This window comes from Magnolia sinica, chromosome 6, assembly GCF_029962835.1.
Source record: "Magnolia sinica isolate HGM2019 chromosome 6, MsV1, whole genome shotgun sequence".
Taxonomy (NCBI): Eukaryota; Viridiplantae; Streptophyta; class Magnoliopsida; order Magnoliales; family Magnoliaceae; genus Magnolia; species Magnolia sinica.
In genome coordinates this window covers 66,213,786-66,238,942 of record NC_080578.1, presented here as the reverse complement: position 1 = coordinate 66,238,942, position 25,157 = coordinate 66,213,786, and the positions used below count along the sequence as shown (strand labels likewise).

Here is a 25,157-nt window from a genome sequence, read left to right as displayed (position 1 = left end):
TCCGTCTGGTCACTAATCCGCATATTTCCGGAACTGCTTGATCAAAACCGAATTGACGAGCGAAACAGCTTGGGTAATATGGTTCTCTCCAAAATTTCGTTCCTTCCCTCAGCGGAAGACTGCACGACCGGATCGACAAAAAGAACGCTCTTTCCTCCAAGGTAAGCGATCCCGTGTCTATTTTGTCTGTATCTGTTGTATAACGATGCAGGCAGAAATGGAAATAATTGATCTGGCCGTCGGAAGAAATTGCGTCTTTCACCCAATCTTAGGACCTCTTCGCCATGGTCCTTTTCTGAAAGAACCAGAGCAGAATTTGGGAAGGATGAATGTAAGCTTTCTCCGAAACTTCAAAAGTCCAGGGGAAGTACACACCAAGCCAACCAATGAAGTAGTGACATGGAGCATAGGTGGAGGCAGAGCCAATGGAGGGACTTTTCACATGACAAGTGATCTCTCCGAAAGCTCTATAAATCGAACACAGAACGGGAGGAGCAAGGGAGTACTTGAATCCTTCGGCCATAGCACCAACAACCACAAATACCGAGGGACGGATGGCATCTACCCACTTCAAACTAGGCAAGACCACTATGCTTAGCCAATAGGCGAGGAATGCCGCAAGCTCCCCGTCAAGAGAATATTCAGGACGCTCTTTTATATTTTTGCGGAGACTTTCCAGTTCTCGCGAGTGATTACCATTGAACCTGAAAGGAGAAGGAAAGATGAGTGGTGCATAATATATGTATATTAAGATGCAGTAAAAACTATGGACTTAAAAAGAAAGAGAAGTTAACTTAGAGCCCTGCTAAAGTGCGCAAGCCATTGCATGGGAGAGATCTTGTGGATCTTCGGAAACTTGGACATCTCCTTGAAAAGTTTGATAGTTGTTTCCGGAATGGAGGTAAGGCGGTCAGGTGAAGAGACATAGGCTAATTCATCATTGGTTGGGACAAATTCATCATAGATTTTTCCAGTTATCGGGAGACCGGCAATTTGGTGAATGTCCCAAAGAGTGAGGCCCATTTCACCTCCTATAAGATGAAAAGAATTGGTGGAAGGGCACCAGTAATTGAGAAAGCCCTTCAAGATAGAAGATTCCTTGTAGAAAGGTTGCGACGTTGCCTCAATCACAATATAAAGGCCTGTCTTGGACAAAATCTTCGAATGCTTCGCCAGAATCGCCGTGGCCCATTCGGTATAATAATTGCAGGGAGTCAAGAGACCCCTTGTTCTGAATTCCTCGGGGTTCCAGATAAATCGACGTTCGCTGAAACATTGTTGAAGTGTCTCGTAGAAATGGGTTGGATACAAGTTGTGAGGATCATGGGATGGAGTGAGGAAGATCATGGAGTGAATATCGCCCAGCTGTTGCCTTGGCTTCTTCGGCAGCAGAATGCCTTCTAGAATTCTTGGTTCTCTAAACGACAGGACTCTGTATAAGCCAACTTCTCTCCGTCCATCTGATCCCTGGGCTCACAGTTCAAGATAGAATGGTGGCGATGAAGGCTCACTGGAATCACCATTATACCTTGCTTATAAGGGTCATCAAATTTCATGATACCCTCAATTGCTAGAACTGATTCCCAAGAATTCGGCAACTTCTTCCTGTTATGTTCCTTGATCTTCTCTTGGAACTCCTGAGCCTTGTTTCGTCGGGTCTTCTTTGAGCGGGAAGGGGGCGGAGTGTCTTCCCTAGCAGGGGGTTTCTGGCTGATGGTTTGAAGATGAGCCGTTGATTTCAGCCATTCCTCCCAATCATATTTGCGACTGTGTTTGGGAGGCCTTTCGAGATCCCCCGTGGAAATGGCGCTGAGAATTGGGGACGGGAGTGTATTGATGCGGTCAATGAAGTCAAATGTGGGAAGTACTGGCTCTTTAATATAGGCAGGGCGCTTGCTAGTGGTTTTAAAACGCTTGCGTGAAGGTTGGGCTGGAGATGGAGGAGACTCTTTGGCTTGAGAAGGTGATGGGTTAGGTAATTCTCGATGGGACGGATGTTCAATGGGGGGATCGACAGCAATGATAGTTCTTTTTGTCCGGGCCATGATGAGGAGGATCAAAGTCCTGGAAAAACTAGGTTGAGGAAAAAAGATTTGAGTGGGAAATATACTACGGTTCAGAAATTGGCTAAGTCCAGAAAATTGGCCAAGGAGTCGGTTGTGCGGGTCGCGCAACTGAAAGTCGTAACGCAAACTCATGTAATGGGATTTTTTCCTTGTGCGAACGGAAGTCCGTTATGCGGGTCGCGCAACCAATGCTCATTGTGTGGGGAGAAAAAAACGGGACAGGGCTTCGCTGCAGATAAGGGAAGGTGAAGAAATGAACTGGGGTTCGCTATTTATAGAGAGACGACCCGAGTACGGTACTCGGGCGCCCGTTGCGCGAGTCGCGCAACCACTTCAGTAATTCAGAAGTTTGAGCACGTTGATCCTAATTCTTTGATTCAAAATAAACAAAGAACGGATCAAGGGGGCATCTGTTGGAACATAAGAAAAAGAGAGAAAAGAAAGAAGAATTGAAGGGATAGAGGATTTGAGGAAGAAATGAAGAAAGGAGATTGAATGACATAAAAGTTGGTTGTGCGGTCCACGCAACCAATAATTGGGGGCGCGGGTCACGCAAGTGATTTGATGAACTGAAGCCATAAAGAGTTGATTGCGCAGGTCGCGTAAACGACTTAGTATGTTGCGCGGGTCGCACAAATGAGATCAGAAATGATTTGGATGGATGGTTGGATCTGATGCAAAGTGGGCCCCATGGCACAAAGATCGAGGCTTCGCACGTGTGGAGACCTATAAATACCCTGCTCACCCTCTCATCTGAGGATTGGAAGAATTTTGGAAGAAGGTCTGAGCTTTAGAGGAAATTGAAGGTAGGAGAGGAAGAGAAGTTGGTTGCGCGGACCGCGCAACCAATAGTTCATTGTGCGGGTCGCGCAACTAGGTTGTTATACAGCCAAAAATGAAAAGGGCCGAAATGCTGCCGAAATCGTCAAATGCAATCGTCATTACTTCAAGTTCTCTCCTTTGGCAAAAGGGACAAGCTCAAAGGGAAAGATTAGATGATCAAACCCGCACAACCATTCCTCCTACAGAGATGATCAAAGCAAGATGTCGAAATGCTGCCGAATTTGATATTCGGATTGAACATTCGAACTTTGTCAATTTCTGTATTCTAGATAATCTATCTTAGAATCAAGGGATATTAGAGGATGTAAATGAACTCAGTATTAATAAAACAATGATTGTTCTTTACACATTTCTTTTTGTTATGTTCAAATGAGATGATTTCCCCAAATCAAATGCATTTGTTTCTTGTTTGAAACACATAGATTCGATGTCATCGAAACTTAATATCGATGTCATCGACAACAACAGATTTTTCATGCATTTGTTCAAGACCATTTGTTGCTGAAATTTTTGTAAGACAAGCTTGCCAAGGAGTTTACCAAGATGGTTTTGGGGCAAGATAGACCAGTTTTAAGGGTTTTATTACTAGGTAGGGTTGGTTAGGGGTGAGAGGCTTCATATACCTGTGTCGTGCTCTCTTCAACTTGGTTAGTCTTCAGTCTTGTAGTCTCCATAAGGGGTTCACTTGACTCTAGACTCATCTTACATGCATATTGACAAACAAGGGTACTTTCATCTCGAACACGAGACATCATGCTCTGATACCAATATGATGTAGGACAATTAACCAGTTGATCTAAAAGCTCAAACTGATAGAGCATTGTGAATTAATCCCTTTATCTCATAGCCCAGGCCCCAAACCATGGGTTAGGTCCTCGGCTGAACCCTCTTCATGGGCCCCAAATCCATGGGTTTAGCCTCACATGAGCCACCCGCCTCACACAGGCCCCAAATCCATGGGTTCCGCAGGCCACCCATCCCGAGTCTGCCCCTACATCCCACAGGCCACCCCACTCAAGCCTGGTGTGAAAATTCCCCCACATTAGTTTATATATGGAATTTGCAAGGAGTATGGCTGGACTAGGGGACCACACAAACTGGTTGGTATAGATAGCCATGTGGTTGGTATGGTTGGACTTGTAAGGTTTGGGTTTATATATGGACTTGTAAGGAGTATGCTTGGACTAGTGTGCCACACAAACTGGTTGGCATATAGAACCATGTGGTTGGTATGGTTGGACTAGTAAGGAGTTACTGTTGTAAGTTGCTCTAGGTTTATATGGGACTTGTAAGGAGTATACTATAGTTGGACTAGTAGGCCACACAACGGGTTGGTGTATACAGCCATGTGGTTAAATTTACGTGACTCACAGTCCAATCAGATGCACAAATGTCAAATGGGGTCCACTTTGGTCCTCCTTTGAAACACAAGTGAGATGTGTGCCCTGCATGCATCACAAATAGCCAGCACAGTTTTCATGAAAATAGTAAACCAAACCAAACCAGAGAGCGGAACTTTGGAAACCACATTAGCTAACCACTAAATAGAAAAAACAAAGACCTACCAAAGTCAATACACAACTACAGAACCATAAATTAAGCAGAGATGAGCATACCACATGATTGTACCTGTGGCATTTACTCTAAAATTCAGCTATGGGCAACTCCTCTATTGTAGTTAAGATTATGACTTGCTTGTTGAAACTAACACGTAAGCTGGGTCTACTATTGGCTGACCCATTCCTAACACAATCTTACAGGCATGCTTCTTGGGCCAAAAAGCAATTTTCATGGAAGTTCAGACCCACTGAATTAACTACATGGGATTTACATGAGTAAAATTCAGTTGCTATAACGAGAACAAGCATTTTTAAAATGATACTCATTTTTATCAGTTTTTTTATTTATTATTGAAAATCTTCAATAAGGGTGCAAGGCGTCAAAACAAGCAAACAAAGAAAAGCAAAAGAAAAGATATAAAAAATAAAAAATAAAAAATAAATAAATAACAATACAAAGCCCTAAGGCTACAACTTAGGAGGAGAAAGGATAGAAGAGACAGAGGATCGATCCAGTGAGGAGCTGCTAGCTGGCCAATCCAAAGCATCTATGGAGATAGAAGCAATGACCGAAGCTATAGAAGAAGAGGCATTTCCGAAACGGCAATAATTTCTCCCTCCAAATGCCCCCAAAGAATAGCCATAACCGACAACCTCCAAATCACCAAAAGGTCCTTTCCAGCTCTTCTGCTATACCAGGTGAAAATTAGCTCCACTAAGCGAAGAGGCGTTGCCTAAGAAATGATGAAGCGGGAGAGGAATGCTAACCAGACCCCTTAGGCAAAGCTGGAATGAACATATCGATAGACCCCGCGTTTTGCATACACATAACGCAGATATTAGGCAAAATCATCCCATGCCTTCGAAGATTATCCACCGTGAGGGTTCTCCCCTTGGCAAGGAGCCAGACAAAAGCAACAACTTTCCGGGGGGGAGGGATGCACTCGAGCCTAAAGTAGAAGTGATAAGAACTTTGAACAGCAAGGCCACCGAGACGATGCCCGAAGCATCCAGCAACCAAGTCAATGAGTCTTCAAGATCAGGGGAGGGTTGGATATTGATCGACAGCTGCGAAAGGTGAACGAACTCATCCAATTCTGAGTCAAAGATATTCCTTCCGCAAGGAAGACACCAAATACCAAAACCAGAGTTAGAGAAACAGTTGGCGTTGGTGGTAGAATAATTTGTCGCTACGCGCACCAATGAGGGGAAGAGCTCAAAAAGGGGCCTACTCGAGATCAAACAGTCAAGCTAGAAGCAGATCCTAGAACCACTACCAAGAGAAAGGAGAACCCTTCCTCTACTTTAGAGCTCATGGAGGCAATCACTTTTTAGAATCCGGTAGCTCTGTAAAGGGAGGTTGGGTTGATGAACCAAGCCCCTTCGGCAGAACCAAATTTACTAGAGCTAATCTCTCTCCACCAGGCCCCTGCTTCTGAGCCAAAAAACCATATCCATTTACCAAGGAGAGCCGAGTTAACTAAAGCTAAGTCCAAAATACCAGCTCCTCCTGTTTAGTGCCTACAATCACCATGAACCCACTAAAAAGGCCAATGGATTGACCCTTTCTTAGCATCCCGCCGCGACCTTCAGCAACCATCACGAACAGGAATGTGGACAATGGGACACCCTATCTCAGACCTTGGATGAGGGGAAGAAACCTTTGGGAGAATCATTCACAAGCACTGAGAACTTGATGGAAGAGATACAGATTTTGATCCAAGACCGCCATTTCAAACTAAAGCCAGGGTGGCCCACTGTGCAATCCAAAGATGACCAATCAACATGGTCGAAAGCTTTCTCAAGATCAAGCTTGCAAACGACTCCACTCGTCCTTGATCGATGCTGGGAATTGATGCAGTCATGGGTAATGAGCATGCAATCAAAGATTTAGAGATGGGCCACGAACACACCTTTAGCTTCAAAGATCACACTGGATAGGGTGGGGCAGAGCCTAGAAGCCAACACTTTAGCAAGAATTTTGTAAGGATCCCCCAACAAGTTGATGAACCGATAGTCCTTAAGGTGAGAAGCCCCTTAATTTTCAAGATGAGGGCTATGAAGGTAGCACCCGTTGCATGAGGGATACTGTTGTTGGGGAAGAAGTCATTGAAGAAAACAATTAAGTCAAGCTTAATCGCAACCCAGAAGACCTAATAGAAGGTGATGCAGGACCGATGCATGAACTGAGTAACATGTGAGATCAAATAGCCGAATTAAGATAATTAATTAAAAAAAAAAAACACAAGCATCGCTATAATCATCGCATATATCATGAAAATCAAAAGAAAACCATGAATAATCCTACCCTAAGCTACCAACATCATCACTCAAGATCATTAAATAAAAAGAAACTAGGATCTAATGGATGTAGGGACATCCAATTAGCATAGGATATAATCTATTTCAAAATAGGAAACCTAATACAACCTAGGGTGAAAATTAGGGTTTTGGTAATTTGGCAAAGTAGGAAATTTAAGAAATTTACGTTTAGGGTTATGGTTTCGGGGATGGAAGAAAAGGGTTTTGATATAATGATGAGGGGAAACCAAAGGGGGCAGGTGGGTTTCACACATGTGGTCGTACAGCCGCACGTGTGGCGTGGGAGGATGGGCTTAGGTCGATTAGGGTTTAGATTGTGGACGAGTATGGAAAAGTTGGGTTTGGGAGAAGAAGAAGATTTGGGATGGGAAAATTAAGAATCTGAAAAAAATACCTGAATGTGGAAGAAAAGAGAAGATGTAGGGATAGATGGAGACCTCGCACCTCCGTTGATGAAGATTAGCCTCACACCAATCTTCCTTCCAAATCGAATGGAAATATCTTCAAATCGCATAAAGATGGGAAAAGAAAGCAAGAGCTTTTCTCTTCTTTTCTTTTTTTTTTTTATCACGAAATTCAATGAGGGAGAGGTCAAACGCCCTCCTCTTTTTATAGATCCATTAAGTTTCGAAAATTACAAAAATCCCCCTATCTTGTGTACTTTAACGAAAATAGCCCTAGTCTAAATAAAATCAACTAAAACACTCATAATGTGTCCAAATATAAAATAATCAAAAACTAAATCCTAAAATATGATAAATTCTAAAACTGATGTGGACGATCAACGATCGAGGGCCTAATCATATGATCCATGCGACCCAATGGCCTGATCATCGCGTCCCTCCGATCCAACGGTTTGGATCACTCCATAAAGCAGACAATGTGCATCTTCCTAATGTGGGGTCTTCCAGATGCTCACACATGCACATGGGGTCTTCGGCACGATCATGGATACTCGCCTAGCTACAGGGAAATCGGTGCGGCTCGCTTCCTCCTCTGATACGTACGTAAGGGTATACGTGACGTGATGTCCTCATTAACTCTCCTCGGCTGAGAAGAATTCGCTTCTGGCGGACTAAAACTCCTATAGCGCTCCAAAATGTCTGGATCTAAATGTTGTAACTCGTCCTTTGTAATCCACGTACTATCGGAGATCAGCCTGTGCTTCCACTTGACAAGGAATTTCTGAAATCCTCCATGTCGAGTGGAAACTGCTTGTGTATCCAATATGTCTTCTATCTGTTCACTTCGAGCAGGCAAGGAAGGTAAAGGTGGTAATGACTCGGATGATTGGTCAGGTAAGGGCCATGGATTTGGAACTAGGTCATGGTCTGTGGGAGGGTCTGTGGATTGGATCAAAATGTCAAGTAGGACCCTTGTATTGTTCTAGATTTTCCACATTAAAAGTAGAACTAATTCCCATGGTAGGTGGAAGGTCTACTACATACGCATTAGGACTCAGTAGTTTCTGCATTATTTTGTATAGTCATGCGCTATGCACTTGTAACTTTTTAACGGCCCCATGTGGGAACAAAGGTATTCCATATCCATTACGGTACGCCCGTAAAGGCCGATACGTACAAGTAACGGCTATGACCATTACGCGGTACAAGGGTGAAACGGGGCGGTTGATTTTTTGACACCGTATCGGCCGTTACGGTGGTCGTAAAGGCCGTTATGGGGCATAACGACCGTTACCCTCGTAATGGTCGAAAAACGACCACTTTTTTTTTCTATTTAAATTCATTTTTCTCCCCTTTATTGTACTATTCTCATTCTAAAAACTCTCCTAAATCATTTTACGATAGAATTCGACCACTCTTACTATAGTTTTTAATATTAAAATTGTAGACTGAAGTGATTTGAACGAATAGAAGCTCCGATGGCCTTTTTTTTTCAAAAAAATTGAAAAGGCATTTATGCAAATTTTTTTTTTATTTCTAGTTTTAATGCTTGATTGTGATGTGTAAACATTAGAAACATATAATCATGTTCACAAATTCACTAGACAGCCCGAGACAATACTCACACCAAAGAGTGGACCGTTACACTACCATAAACATGTTCAAAACAAAAAATGAATACATATTTGGAATATTTACGTTATCCTTGATTTTCTAAATATTTTTTCGAAATTTTTCGGGCAAAAGAAAATTTTCAACCGTTACGGTGGTCGTAACGGTCGTTACGCCCTCGTATCGGCTGTTACAGCCGACACCTGTATCGGTAATGGTTGTGACCATTACGGCCACCGTTACCGATACGAAAAACCTTGTTGAGAACCGCTCAGGCCTCATGCGATCCATGACATAATCTCCTACTTGGAATTCATGAAACCTGCGATGAGAATCAGCAAACGCTTTGTATTTTTCATTACTTACATTAATTCGATTCCTGACCTCACTATGCAACTCATGTATATGATGTGCAAACTTATGTGCGGACTCAAATGGCCTATGGGACACAGACATAGGTATGAGATCTACAGGTTTCCTAGGTTTGTAACCATGCACAACCTCAAATGGACTCATGCCTATGGACCTATTGATGGAACTATTGTATGCTAACTCGGCTATAGGCAAAACGGTATCCCAAGTTTGGACATGATCACCCACAAGACATCTAAGTAGATTTCCAAGACTCCTATTGACAACTTCAGTTTGACCGTCCGTTTGAGGGTGATAGGAAGATGAAAATTGAATCCTTGTCCCCATCATGTGCCATAATGTCTTCCAAAAATAGCTCATAAAGCGTACATCACGATCAGACACTATGGTCTTAGGTAGACCATGTAAACGCACTACCTCCCCAAAGAAAAGCTTAGTCACATTGGAGGCATCTAACGTTTTCAAGCACGGAATGAAATGGGCCATTTTAGAAAAACAGTCCACAACCACGAATACGGAATCATGTTTCTTGATAGTTTTCGATAAGCCTAACACAAAATTCATACTAATATCCTACCATGGAGCATGGGGTATTGGCAAAGGCATATACAATCATGTATTTTGCTTCCTCTGCTTTGTCAGTTAACAAGTCTTGCACTGCCCAACAATCTTGGCTACATCTCGCTTGAGACTTGGCCAATAAAATCTATCCTCCACACGGGCAATGGTCTTGTCCCTCCCCAAATGACCAGCTACCCCTCCTGCATGAAGTTCCCAAAGTAGGAAATCACGGAGGGAGGTACGAGGAATGCAAGGTCTGTCAAATAGGAACTCCTCGATGATGACAAACCCGTGATTGTCAGTCAACTGATTGTCTCACAGTGACACATAAAACTCACCAAAGTCTGGGCATGTAGGATACTCCTCTCAGCCGATTAAACCCAGTCACTTCCACTCTCATACTTTGGAGTAGCGCCACACAATGACTAATGGCATCAGCAGGTTTGTTCTCGACCCCAGCCTTATGTTTAAGAACGAAAGAGTATTCCTGAAGAAATTGGACCCGTTTGGCATGCCTAGGGTTTAGTTTCTTCTAGGAACTGAGGTAACGTACGGCCTCGTGGTCAGAAAACAAGACAAATTCTTGCGATAATAAATAATGCCGCCAATGGCACAAGAATTGGACGACCGCGTAGAACTCTTTGTCATAGGTGAAATATTGTTGCTTTGCCTCATTCAACTTCTCACTAAAATAAGCACGAGGTGCCCTTCCTGACTAAGCACGCCACGTATACCTACCCCAGATGCGTCACATACGACCTCAAAGACTTTAGAAAAGTCTAGAAGGCGCATGACAGGGGCTTCGCTCATCTTGCCCTTAATCTCCTTAAAAGCTTTAGAGGCAGCTTTGGTCCATACAAACTCCCTTCCTTAATGCAATCAGTGATGGGAGCCATAATGGAGCTAAATCCTCTAATGAACCGCCTATAAAAAGTCGCCAAGCCATGAAAGCTTCACACCTCATGAATATTGCGCGGTTCAAGTCATTCAACTATAGCACGAACTTTCTCGGGGTCCGCTCTCATGCCCTCAAATGATACGATGAACCCTAAGAAGATAACGCTCTTTCATAAATGTACACTTCTTAAGGTTAGCGTATAGCTTTTCAGTTCTAAGGACCCCGTAAACTTGCCTCAGATGATGGAGGTGTTGTTCGTTTGATGTGTTATAGATAAGAATGTAATCAAAATACACCACAAGGAACTTACCCATAAAGGGTCTCAACACCTGGGTCATCACTCTCATAAATGTGCTCGGGACGTTAGTCAAGTCAAAAGGCATGACTAGCCACTCGTATAGCCCATCCTTCGTCTTGAAGGTTGTCTTCCACTCATCTCCTGGGCCTATACATATTTGGTGATACCGTTCTTGAGGTCAATCTTTGAAAAGATCGTGGCACCTACCATCATGTCTAACATATCATCAAGACGCGGTATGGAAAACCGATACTTGATCGTGATTTTATTGATGGCTCGACTATCCACACATGCACCACGTGTCATCTTTCTTGAGCGTGAGAAGTGCTGGCACAGCACACGGACTCATGATCTCTTGAATAAAACTCCTTCTGAGGAGCTCATCTATTTGCCTCTTCAAATCCGCATGCTCCGTAGGATTCATTCAATAATGAGGAAGGTTTGGTAGATTCGACCCAGGGACAAGATCAATGGCATATTGGATGTCCCTAATAGGTGGAAGCTCATCTGGTAAGTCATCTGGAAATACATCGTGAAACCCATTCATAATTGGCTTCACCTCAACGGGTCCCCCTACACTAACCTCGGGTGTAATTTCTCTCGCCACAAAGGCGTACACCATCAAATCTACCGTAGTCTCTCTCTCAAACTCCTTGGCATTGATTACATGGAGAGACTTAGGTTGGGATTTCTTGTATCCTTTGGGTTACCCGACTTCCCCTCAGTTTTCTTCTCCACATTGCTCTTTGGTGGGAGAGGAACTAGAGATAGTTTTTTGCCTTAATGCATGAATGAACAAACATTTGAGCGGCCGTATATTGTCACATCGTGGTCAAATAGCCAAGGTCGTCCCAAAATGACGTGTCCAACGTCCATAGGTAAGACGTCACACCACAGTGAATCTGAATAGAATCCAAAATTAACAGGCACGAGACATCGCTGGGTAACAAGTATGGAAGATGCATCTATCCATGACACTCTATAGGGCTGAGGTTGCAGTTCAAGTTTCAACCCCAAACGAGACAAAGTGCTAGTGGTACAACTGCCACTATCGACGATCACCTTGTAATTCTTCTATCCACATTTTGCATAGGTGTAAAATATCATAGTCCGACGCCAATCATCATTCTCCTTAGCATTGGTCAATGCACACCTGACTACTGCAAGTGGTGTGATCTCTTCTCCTTCTACTTCTTCATCACTAGCACCATTGATGTTAGACTGATAAAATTCTTCTTCAAAATCACCCTGTTCATCTCCTTCTTCCTCACCATCATCAATTACCAGGGTTTTGTTCCTCTCTTTTGATAGACATTGATGCGCAAAGTGACCAATCCCATAGCAATTGAAGCATTACGTTTGCTCACCTCCCCTAGAGCTAGCACTCGCTATCCTCTTTCCTTTGACATCTCTAGGGTTGGGTTGGGACCCAATTTAGAGCCTAGACTGACTCCCCATGTTAGGCTTTAGCCCCTTAAGAGTAAGTCTTGACACTTGGATCCCGAGAGTCATAACGCTTACCAACTGGTGCCTTGAGGTAGTGTTCAATGTCTTGCACCACTTGGTACATGTGCTCCAATGTACCAACATCAAGAGAATAAAGTTCTCATTGGATCTCAAATCGAAGGCCCATCCTGAATCTGGACAATATAACCATCGGGTCCTCCTCAATGTCATATCGCATCATGTACTCCTCAAACTTAGCGATGTAATCTAGAATAGCCATGGATCCCTAGCACAAAGCCTGCCATTGGTCTAGGAGCCTCTGACGATAAGAGAGGGAGATACTTTTCTTTAAGGACCTCTTTCATCTTGGCCCAATGCACAACTGTGCGCTCTCCTTTCCTTTCAATTTTACGCTCCATGTTGGTCCAAAAAAGTTTGGCCTGGCCCACCAACTTCATCTTAGCAAATCTTACTCGACGGGTATCAGACATATCATACCACTCAAAATAGTAGTCTATGTCTGCCAACCAATCAAGGAATGTTTTGGGGTCCAAGCAACCATCAAAACTGGGGGCGTCAACTATCACACCTTTCATGACTTGTGCATCTGGATCATAACGGTCATAACGCTCCTCACGTGGTGGTGGAAAGTGTGCTCGACCACGGCCAACGCCTTGGCCACGATCATGCTCCCGCCTATCAACTTGATTTCCAACCTGAGATTGAATGTCCTCCCCAGTGTCGGGGTTTGCCTGTAAGGAGGCCTCAAGTTGATTGGCGCGCGCATTGGTCATGGTTAATTGAGTGACACTGGTTCTATTGTGCGCTTCAATAGTTGTCAGACGATTATTGATAGCATTAGGGGCCTCGGCAATTTGCTCTAGATTCATACTAGGACGTAGACCAAAACCACGTCCTGAATAAGTGGGCATACACAAGGAAACTCAAAAAGGAAACCCTACATGTGACTCTAACCTAGATGTGACATAAAATCCTATATGGCCTAGATCTATATGGGGACTCAATAAAACCTAGAAAAAGGGTTGACTAAACAAAATATGTCCCCTTCGCAGAGCTGGTCAACGATTTTTAAAATTTGGGTAAAGGGTTTCTTTAGAAAATTTTCACCACAAAGACAAATTGACAATAGACTGACCTACGCTAAAATTGTTCTCTGATACCAAATTTGATGCAGGACCGATGCATGAACTGAGTAACATATGAGATCAAATAGCCGAATTAAGAAATTTAATAAAAAAAAACACAAGCATCGCTATAATCATCACAAATATCATGAAAAACAAAAGAAAACCATGCATAATCCTACCCTAAGCTACCAACATCGTAACTCGAGATCATTAAATAAAAAGAAACTATGATCTAATGGATGTAAGGACATCCAATTAGTATAGGATACAGTCTATTTCAAAATAGGAAACCTAATACAACCTAGGGTGAAAATTAGGGTTTTGATAATTTGGGAATGTATGAAATTTAGGTTTAGAGATAGGGTTTCGGGGATGGAAGAAAAGGGTTTTAATATAATGATGGCGGGAAACCAAAAGGGGCAGGTGGGTTTCACACGTGTGATCTTACGGCCACACGTGTGGCGTGGGAGGATGGGTTTAGGTCGGTTAGGGTTTGGATTGTGGATGGGGTAAAGTTGGGTTTGGGAGAAAACGAAGATTTGGGATGGGAGAACTAAGAATCTGAAAAAAAAAAAAAAAAAACCCGGATGTGGAAGAATAGAGAAGGTGTGGGGATAGATGGAGACCTCGTGCCTCCGTTGATGAAGATTAGCCTCGCACCAATCTTCTTTCCAAATCGCATAAAGATGAGAAAAGAAAGTAAGAGCTTTTCTCTTTTTTTTTGAATCATGAAATTCAATGAGGGAGAGGCCACACACCCTCCTCTTTTTATATATCTAAGAAGTTACAAATTTTACAAAAATCTCCCTATCTTGTGAACTTCAACAAAAATGGCCCTAGTCTAAATAAAATCAACTAAAACACTCATAATGTGTCCAAATATAAAATAATCAAAAACTAAATCCTAAAATATGATAAAGTCTAAAACTAATGTAGACGATCAACGATTGATGGCCCAATCATATGATCCATGCGATCCAATGGCCTGATCGTCGTGTTCCTCCGATCCAACGGTCTGGATCACTCCATCAAGCAACCCATGTGCATCTTCCCAGTGTGGGGTCTTCCAGATGCTCACACATGCACATGGGGTCTTCAGCACGGTCACGGGTACTCGCCTAGCCACAGGGAAATCGGCGTGGCCCGCTTCCTCCTCTGATATATACGTAAGGGTGTACATGACGTGATGTCCTCATCAAAAGGCTAGAGAAAACTCATCTAGGCCGGAGATTTATCTTTACTATGGGAGAACACAATGGCTTTGATTTTTTCCTCAAACAAGGAAGCTTCAAGAGCCTCTGACTCCTCAGCAGATATTTGGGGGAAGTTGAGAGAGTCAAGATTGGGACGGTCCATCCTTCCAAGGAAAACATATTAGAATGGAAGGAAACAATGTGATCGCAAACCAACTCCTTGTCCTCAACTCTAGAATCACCAATGGAGATAGAAACATATCTTATTACAACGGGCCCTGGCACTCGCTATACTATGGAAAAAGCAAGTGTTTTTGCCTCCTTCCTTGAGCCAAAGGACTCAAGATCTCCGCATCCATTTAATTTCTTGTTGTTTAATCTTACCAAAGTAGAGAAGAGAGATTCTCGCGCAGCTATGTCGTCGGTTAAGAGCTGGTTAGACTCATGTTTCGCATCTAGATGCTAGATGATAGCCTAGGTGTTATTATCATCAACCTCAATGTTATCCATGGATTCCTTTCTCCACAGTGCCAGCTTGATTTTTATTAAGTTTAGTTTCTGACGGAGGTCAAAGCTAAGGAAACCTGCAATGGACAAGGAGGCCCATCAGTTATTGATCATCTAAGCAAAGTCATCGACTTTGAGCCATGAGAGTTTAAAACGAAAAGGTTTGGGGCCCCAGCTCTCCTCGACATTGTCCAAGAGGATTGGACAATGGTCAGAGGTTAGCCAAGGCAAACCACGCTGAGCAATCAAGGAGATTTTGAATAACCAGTTGGGCAAAACTAGAAAATGGTCAAGGTGGGAGAGAATGGGGGGAGATTGTCCATTCGACCAAGTGAATTTGACATCCAGGAGTGGGAAGTCGATGAGATCATTCCTAGCAACCCACTCCTAGAAGAGCCACATGCTTTTGGAGAGAGCCACCACTGGACTTCTCAAAGGAAAAGCAAATCACATTAAAATCGCCTCCGAAACAAAAAGGTTGTGGCCCTCTATTCCTAATCGCATCAAGGCCTTCCCAAAGCAGATGCCTAATAGCAGGCTAGCAACTACACAAAGACCAACAATAAATATCCATTTAAAGCAAGATGAGGGGGATTCACTGAAAATAAGAAGTTCCTAATGAGAGTCCTCTTTGACCCAAGACCTGGAGTCCCAGGCAACCAAAACTCCCCCGACAACACCCGAAACATCCAGCTTCAAGGGAGACCTAGTCTTTATGAGAGAAGCCCCAGATAGAAGCCAAAAGCAAGCAGCTGATCGATTGAGCCTTAGCTTCTTGCAAAGCAATAATATGAGCTTTACAGCAATGAAACATATCCTTAACGAGAGCTCTTCTAGACCCAAAAGTAGCTTCATTGTTGATCAAAGATTTAAGGTTGACTAACAGTCTCTAGACTTTAGGAGATCTCTGGGATTTTTTTGATCTCCTCGGCCATCATGGCACCTTGCCTCAAAAAACTGGAAAATGGTAAAATGTAGTCGTATAGACATCCCACCCAAAACAAGATTAAAAACTATTCTTCAACTTCAATCAAGCTTCAATCAAAAGTATACATACGGCCCAGCACTCGTCATGCGGCCATATGAGTTTGAACAGGATATGAATTGGATAGGCCTAACAAACAATTGACCGGCCAGATCAGTAGATCAAAGGGCCCACTAATCTGATTTCGTCCAAAATCGACAGGGTCTTCCGAGAATTCAAAACGCGCATTATTTCGATAAAATCACCTTCAGCTTGCCCAAAAGGCTGTAAAAGCCACGGCCGGTTAGGAAAGACCCTCGTCATGACCCAGAGATACCCAACAAAATGGATTGATGGGCCCAAAACCCGTTTAACCAAATCTCAACCACTTGCCTAAGTTATCCAGGAATTACAAATCAATCAAGCCACATCTTCGAAGACTCCAATGGTACCAAAGATCCACGAAAGTCAAGCCAAATGGATCCCCATAACTTCCCGGAAACAACCACCGAATCTGATCAACTAACCCCAAAACGAGCAGATAGCAAAGCAAAATTGCACAACCCAACCCACTTAAGCCTTAGGACCACCATACACGTCAGCCGTTGTGTGAAAAAAAGCAACCACTAAAACAGACCCTTGAAGGACTAGTTGAAGAAAGGAATCATAAAAGGCAACAAAAAATACCTTGATAACAAAGTGAGACTAAAATGCTATAAAGGGGACCTATGGGCCTACAATTGACCTATGATGGATCGATTGAAGGCCTATTTAAGGACCACGGCAGTGAGCCATTCGGGGAGGCAGAGCATAGAGTTAAGAGAGGGAGGAAGCTACTGAGAGCATCTCTAAATGGCTAGGGTATGCGCCGAGTCAAGCCGAAATCAGCGCGTCGCCGCCAATTTGAAATTACATGCACAAAAAGCTTCTCTAATCCCCTGCCAACTTGGGAAGAACCTAATTGCATTGTTACTCTACCCAATTAAAAGCACGAATATTCCAAGCCAAGTAGCTACTAAAATCGAAGAGTAGAGTTGGAATCGGAGATATCCGACCATCCCTTTTACAGAAAAAGGGTGTCGGGTCTCCCCATTTTATTCCCACATCTCAACCTACATCTAGTCCACACATCCTAAACACATTAGGAGACACACTCACTTTCTTTTATCTTTTATTCTGCAATATTCCCTCTTGTTTATCTTCTTTTACTTTATTTTGTCTACCTGAGGTTTTAAACCCTGCAAAGAAAGGCTAGGTGTCATTTATTTTCTTTTTTGCTTGCCCAGAGTCTTGAACTCTACAAACCACGACTAAATGCAATAACACTAAAATTTTGTCGAATCCCCCAAAGACCATTAAATCACATAAAGTAGAAACCGTACATTGTGTAGATGGAAAAGAGTGCCTAACCCCCTTCATTTTCTGTAACTGAAGCCCTTACCCAAAATTTACAGTCACAAACCAACCGTAGGAGTGACTTGGATTGAAGAATCCTACGATTCCCCAACCCTTAAAGCGATTCTACGATTTCTAGCCAGCTGTAGATTCTAAGTTTAATTTGGCTAGTGGCAACTCCGAATCAAATGCACTCTTACCTCTAATCTACCCCACATTCCAATTGCACCAAACAAAGCAAGAGAAAACCAAGGAAGTGAGGGCATCCGCACTCGCGCAGGGGCATTCACAAGTCGTTGTCACAATTACCAAAGAACATGCCCACTAATTTCCTAAAATTGATGAAGGCCGCTTTGATCCAGAAGGGGTTCTTACATTTAGAGAGTATAGCATCAACTGGGGTGGGGAGAAAAAGTATCCAGAGGTCAAGGGGGGAGGGGGTTCCGGATGATTCCCCAGATGGACTTGAAGAGGGGAGGCAACGAGGGGAGGAGAATTGGGGTTGAAGGAGAAGTCGATGGTCAGCGATGAAGTAACCAAAGACCAGCTTGAAAGATGGGGATGGGGATGTATTCCTTACAGAAGGCCTTATTATCAGATTTTATTCCCTCTTAGTATATTCAGATGTTCCTCTTTGAGGTTGCAGATAAGGTGATTCAGAAATCCAGAAACCACCCAAGGCATTGTTATCATATTGTGGGAGGACCAGTCCCTAAGATACTCCAAAAAGGCCAGCTTGAAAGCAAACTGTTTACCATGTCCTCATTGCACTGGTATTCAATTATAAGGTCCATAGGGAAACCCAAGGGACCTGCAACCCTAAGATTTTTTTTTTTAAAGGAAACAATATTAACACCCTTTCTTTTGATGCATGCAGTCACCCTTTCTGTCTATTTATATACCAGAATAGTACAAAATGTAGAGTAGACTAATACCATAAGTAGAGGAGTAAAAAAACCATTGGGTGCATGCATCAATACGTGGGGATTGAAATAGGCGTTCCCCAAAAAACAACAAACTCCAGGAGCCACCAGGTGCGCTATTGGTGCTCCATTCCCAACATAATCCTAAACTACTCTCGGGTCTCAGCACTCAGCAGAGCCACAACTGCACTTAATTTTAGATTTACAAACTGGTCCCAACACTTTCTTGAATGGTATCAACATCCTACTTCATTTAAAGACAGAGCCACTAATACACCCATTCTTTCTACTTCAGGTTAAAAATAGTACAAATGTTACGCCATGGCATAACCAAAAGACAAAGAATGGGTTTTTATAGTAAGTGGTGCAACTAGCATTTCCTTTAAGAAAAAGCAAAATGAAAAATCTACAGATTGTTCGAAGTTCAAACTACAATATAAGGGTTCACAATTCAGAATCCAAACCACACTTATTGTGAAATGAAAATCATGAGAAACTCAATAAGAGTATGATACAAGGAAACTCGGAGCAAAGAATGGTATCCTGTCAATCTCAGTTACACCAGTTAAAAAATCATGGTCAAATGTGAAGGAAAACGAGTCAAGTATACCTGCAGTAATTTCCCACCAGCAGCAAAAGATCGTAAACCAATTGTATCCTGAAGAAATGAATCCAAAGAACCATATCAGTTAATCAACAAGACAATTAAAACATTCATATTTCTTCTTTTCTTTTCTTTTTCTTCCTTCTTTTTCTCAGAGTGAAAGATCAATTCTTTCTAGCAATTCTGTACTGAAGCGACAGGAGTCATACTAATCCCACACCCCTCTACACAGTACACAACCACAAATGCCAATCCAGTAGGTGTTGGACATCTGAGCCATGCATCAGATGGGCACTCCGATGACCGGACCCAAAATCAGGCTGATCCACTCATCAGGAAGGGCATATGTGTATGTGGAAGATGAAGCTTATCAACCTTTTCCAATGTTGTTCATTGTTATCATACATGTGCAGCCCAAATAGTGAGATATTTGGGCCAAACTAATCTACAATGTGAGCCCCAGCTGATGCACAGTACAGAAGTCTCACATGCATGTCAAGATCGGTACTTCTGGCAAGTGTGTAGCTTGTATGGGCCTCAGAAAAGATGGTACCAATAGGAAACCAATGGATCAAATATATAAAATAATCAAGATGTCACACCTTGCTTCTAAAGGTGACAAGGAACTGTGCAGCAGGATCCCTTTTCGTGACATTAGACATGGTATCCAAGAACCAGCCACCACCAGGCACTCGTTGCCTGGACACATGAAACCCAGGTCGATCTCTTGCATGTAAAGCTATAACGAACCCATCTTTCAGCAGTTCACCAGATTTTCTATTGAGCCCACTTAATTTCACCTGCTTTTCAGAACTTGACTCCGGAGTCAATTCAACAGCACAAGTTTGCCTATTTCTAGAATCTTCTGGGGAAGCAAAACGAGAACTGGAACTCAACACTTGATCTCTGCCACTAATAGCAGTATCATCGTCTCGCTGTGAAGTACAGTTGCTGTCTCCTTCTAATGCAGATGGATCATCCGACTTTTGTTGGGATTTACGGCGAGCTGGCCTCTTTTTACCCTTCTTACCTGACCTGCTGCGCCTTCCCTCAGAAGGGGTGATAGTATTTTGAGAAAGAACCGAACCTTGAGACTGAGCATGGGACTCCACCAGTTGATAGTAACTTGGTTTTTGGCTATTTTCTGGACTAAATTGACTTTCATCTGTCAACTGCTCATCGTCGCAAACCTGCAAAGCATTTTCTTTCTCTCGTTTCTCAAGTCGCTCATCTTTGTACCCGGTTTCACTTTTTGCCTCATCCTCATCAGAGACATCATTCTTTGGAAATACCCCATCAAAGAAGAATGCTTGCAACATAGAAACGGCTTTCTCCCTTATCTCCATCCATACTTCTTCGCTATAATCTGCACTTCGGGGGAGTATCAACACATTCGACATCTCCCTTACCTGAATCGAAGTTTATTATTGGATAGATCAGGCCACACCCCCAAATAAAAATGAACAAATAAATAACTGTTCTTTCTAGGGTCCTTCAGAGGTTAAAAACTAGCAGTTTACTAGACTGGATAAATGAGAAAGGTTTTAAAATTCATACAAGCAAAGACTCTCTCTCTCTCTCCCTCCCAAATGACGCAAACTTCTACGACATGATTTTTTCATAAAGAGAAATCTCAATTTTGCAGACTTTCATAGAAAGAAATCTTGATTTCTGCACCCAGTGGAAATTGGAGTCCAGGACAGCAACAACATTCTTGAGCCTTGACTAGGAACTTCCAATCTAAGAAATTCTGGATCTAAGAGGTTTTTTATTCACATCTGAATAAATATGGTTAGGTTCAAATCATACTTGATTACCTCAATAGTCTCCATAACTATGATAATTGTACAAAGATATAAATTTTCAAATTACTACAAAGATACAAATTTTCAAATTACTTCCAATATGAAATCATTCAGCATTGGTACAATCAAATTGTTATTAACGGTCCAGTACGCTATGTGCAATTGCCCATCACCTTAGCTTTAGAAGAGGAATATTTCCACAAGCAAAAAGATCTTAGATTTCTTAATCCCCAAGTTCAGCTAAAAGATAAGTGACAGCCTTTGCTAATGAAATCAACACTCGAAAGACGCCATCCATTTCTCTTTTTGAACTTCTACAGCCAACATGCCATAGCCTAAAGAAATCAACTAGTGATGAGACATTACCCAGACAACCTTGAAGACATCAAAGAATTTCTACCAAATGTATCACGAGAAACTACAGTGCACGAATACGTGGTCCACCGACTATGCATCACGAAACCATAGCAGACACATTTGGAACAATCAGATTTCTGCTCCTAAGAAGATCAATCGTAAGAATCTTGTTCTTCCCAATAAGACACCCAAAAGCAAGGACTCTAGGCAGACCCACATACTTCCATAGATGCCAGATTGGATCTAACTCCCTTATTGCAGATCCAGCCAAGACTGTAGAATAGAATAATTCAAGTGTGAAGTGAACTAACTTCTCAAGGTTCCAAATCCACATGTCCCTCTCCGCAGTCAGCATAACCCAGCCTCCACTAGAACCAATATACAAACAAACTCCTTCAAACTTGTCATCGGAAAAGGCTTTGCAAAAATAGAGAGTCCAAGGCTTCAAGCCATCTGGTCCCCAACCTGCGAGAAACAATAAGAAATTTCACCTCTGCAGAACCACCCTAAAACAAATGAGCACTGCAAAGATGTATGTCTGAATAATCTTTCCCCCAGTATTTCTAAAACCCACAAGCTCTATACTGGGACAATGTTTGGTATAACAACCTCACCCATTGTTGCCATATTTGCAAGATGTCACAATTCACACTTTCTCCATAGACTTCCTTCTTCCCTGACTCTCCATGACTGCTTCCCTAGTGGTGTTTTATTCATTGTTCTCAATAATAGTATTCCTAGCCCATGAAGCCCCTTCAGCTTTCACACCTCACCCAATTCCACTGGGTGGACTCTTATCTTCAACTCCTCTCCGAAAGAACACTCTTTGCTTATCTTCGACCCCTCTCCAAAGGAACTCCTTTTGGATTATTTCCTACCTGTTGATAATGCTCACTAGACAATAGGACATAGACATGAAATACACCTACATATTTGCTAGATACAAGGCAACAAATGTTCCAGAAGGCTAACCAACGAAAAGGGAGAAACCCAAATATAATGATGCGAGCTTTCCTGACTTGCATGTCACCCAAATATAATGACGTGAGCTTTCCTGACTTGCATGCCACCCAAAGATTTAAGCAAGGATATTCATTTCCTACTCAATCAACCAGACAACTAACAATTCATTCTTCTAACTGCCGACCTTTTGACTAGAGATTGTCTCAAACAATAAAGGACATTTCGTTAATTGTCAACTTGAGCTTTGTCAGCCTCGCAAAATAAAATCGTGTCATCAACAAATTGGAGAAATGAAATTTTTGCATCTTTTGTTAGAACCCATTAGTCAATCTTGCCTCTCTTGCCATAACCAACATTTGACTAAGCCTTCTCTATATTAGCCTAGAACCCAGCCTCCTCACCATACAATTCACGAAATTCAAGTCCACATAATCATAAGCCTTTTCCATGTCTAGTTTACAAACTACTTGGGCTGTTTGACCCTATATCTAGAATCGATGCACTCCTCTGCGATTAGAGCCCTATCCAAAATCTGACAACAAATCACAAATGCACCTTGAGCTTTTAAAATGACACCCTTTCCCGAATAGCTTACTAAATCTACTTGCTAAGATTTTTTGCCAAAATTTTGTATGGACACCCAAGCAAACCTATGGCTCTGCAGTCCTTAAGAGTTTGGGCCCCTTCATTATTGGGAACCAACGCAATGAATTGTGTGCCAATATCTTTAGATAATTGTCCTCTTTCAAGAACTCTGATATAAAAGCAATCAAATCCCCTACCACCTCCTCACAAGAAACTCGAAATAACACAATTGAGAACCCCATCTAGCTGTAATGCTTTATTCCTAAACAAACTTTTGAACTCTTCCTCCTCAAAAGGTATATGCAACCAGTCGTCCTCATCCTCCACCACTTGATCAAAATCAAAACTATCTGTCTAGCTTAGGACAACTCTGACCTTCCCCAAGTAAGGGATCTACATAGAAGCTTACTATCTTCTCGTAAAAAGTCAATTTCCCTTCTACTCTCTACTAGGGGTGGCAATGGGTTGGGCTAGCCTTGGCCAAGACCTAGAGTTCTAAGCACTAGCCTTGGCCCGGCCCAAGCCCTAACGGGCTAAAGAGGTAGGACAAGATAGGGCTAGGCTGGTTCAGGGTCAGCCCTATAAGTTAAAGGTAAGTTACATATATGCTACGTTTACAATTGGTTTACAATTGGTAAGTGTGTGCTTATGAATTATCGTGTTCTTCTAGAGTATTAAGGTTTTTCTATGGCACATGTCAAATAAGATCATTCATCGATAAAGTGTATGTCTAACTCAATTATCCACTATATGCATAGACTTAAATGAGTACATCAATGTATTGTTCTCCATCTAAAATGGGTCCTTTATTTGGATGGTCTATATAAGTGCTTGCATATCATCCGCAACTCTAACAGAGTATCAAAATTCTTCATGTTACTATATACACTAGTGTATGGACCCTATAGTCTACATTACTAATACCTATGTACAATATAGTATACACAAGGGCAATGGGTCAAGCTAGTCCAAGCAGGCCGGGATATTCATCATCGACCCTAGCCCAGCCCAACCCACCGCAACCTAGACATTAGGCCTAGATTTGAAGCCCAAGCCCAGCCCTCGGGCCAAGTTTAATAGCCCAAGCCCTGGCCCTTTAGGGTCGAGGCAACCAAGCTAAGCCGGGCAACCCAACCCACTGCCACTCCTACTCTCTACCCATTTTCTGATATGCTATGAATCTTGTTGCTTCTCCTTGGATTAGCAATGTTGTCGCAAAAACTTGGCATTTTTTTCAATTGCCCTAGATCTTTGCCTCCTCTTTATTTATTATGTTTTCTTTTAATTTTGTCTTTAACTATTGTCCATTGACCTTTTCGCTTCGTAGAAAGGACCTTCCTCTTTCCTAACTATAGCTACCATGTGCCTCCTCCATTGATCTAAAATGAACCTTTTTCTCAATGTTTAGTTTTACCCTTCAATAACTTTAGCTTTATCATAGGTTTATGGCCTGCCCAACCTTCAATGTTGAACAAAGACCACCACTCCTTTACCTTCTAGATGAAATCATTTTCTTCAAGCCACATGAGTTCAAAACAATAAGTATAGCCCATCAATGGCATGTACCTTTCAACAACTTCAGCTTTATCATAAGTCTATGGCATGCCCATCCTTCAACATTGAATAAAGACCACCACTCCTTTACCTTCTAGATGAAATCATTTTCTTCAAGCTACATGATCTCAAAACTAGACAGGATAGGGCCCCAAGGCTCCTCAGTTAACTCTAGCAGAATTGGATCATGAACTAAAACTAGATGCAGTAGACCTCACGAAATCACATTTGGGAATTTTTCCTCCTTGTCGGCAAACACCGACAATTTACATCCTGTTCATCAGTGACATGTACTAGTTGTTAGACCAAGTATAGCCCACCGGTAAATCAATAGGTTGGTGATAAACCCAATCTATGAAATCCCACATACACCTGGCTTCTATTTAACTTCTAATAGGAGAATCTGATAATATTAAAGTTGTTTGCCACACGCCTTGGAAATTCTCATATGTCAACAACAACAATTTCCACCCAAAATACTGGTCTCTACCCTGGATCAGCCCATAAACCAACAGAAAAACCCATCACATGTTGTTACTAACATTCTTGTAGAGTAGTACAACCCAAAAAGAGTCGGCCCACCCTCCTTTCTTATCAACCTATCAGCACTAAATCACCACAATAACTCCTTGTGCACCTATTGATCCAAGAAGATCAAATCACATTTCTTCCCCCCCAAGACTAGGAGAGATCTTATCCATAGCTTGGATTTTATCTCCTATAACATGGCCAAGGGAAATTTCTAACCCTTGCAATTTGCTTAATTTCCAAACGTATAT

General features: G+C 42.3%; 1 protein-coding gene across 3 annotated transcripts in view; it reads right to left on the bottom strand.

Moving 5' to 3' along the window:
- Positions 1-25,157, bottom strand: part of LOC131248819 (C-terminal binding protein AN-like) — a 99,426-nt gene that overhangs the window by 39,489 nt on the left and 34,780 nt on the right. For 2 of the 3 annotated variants that reach the window (XM_058249291.1, XM_058249290.1), the window contains exons 4-5: positions 19,717-20,523; positions 19,121-19,168 (exon numbers count right to left, since the gene is read on the bottom strand). In XM_058249291.1, the coding sequence (XP_058105274.1) occupies positions 19,121-19,168; positions 19,717-20,523 (855 nt within the window). Of the gene's footprint in view, positions 1-6,381; positions 6,622-19,120; positions 19,169-19,716; positions 20,524-25,157 lie in introns of all 3 variants that reach the window. The other variant, XM_058249289.1, reaches the window with a different exon arrangement.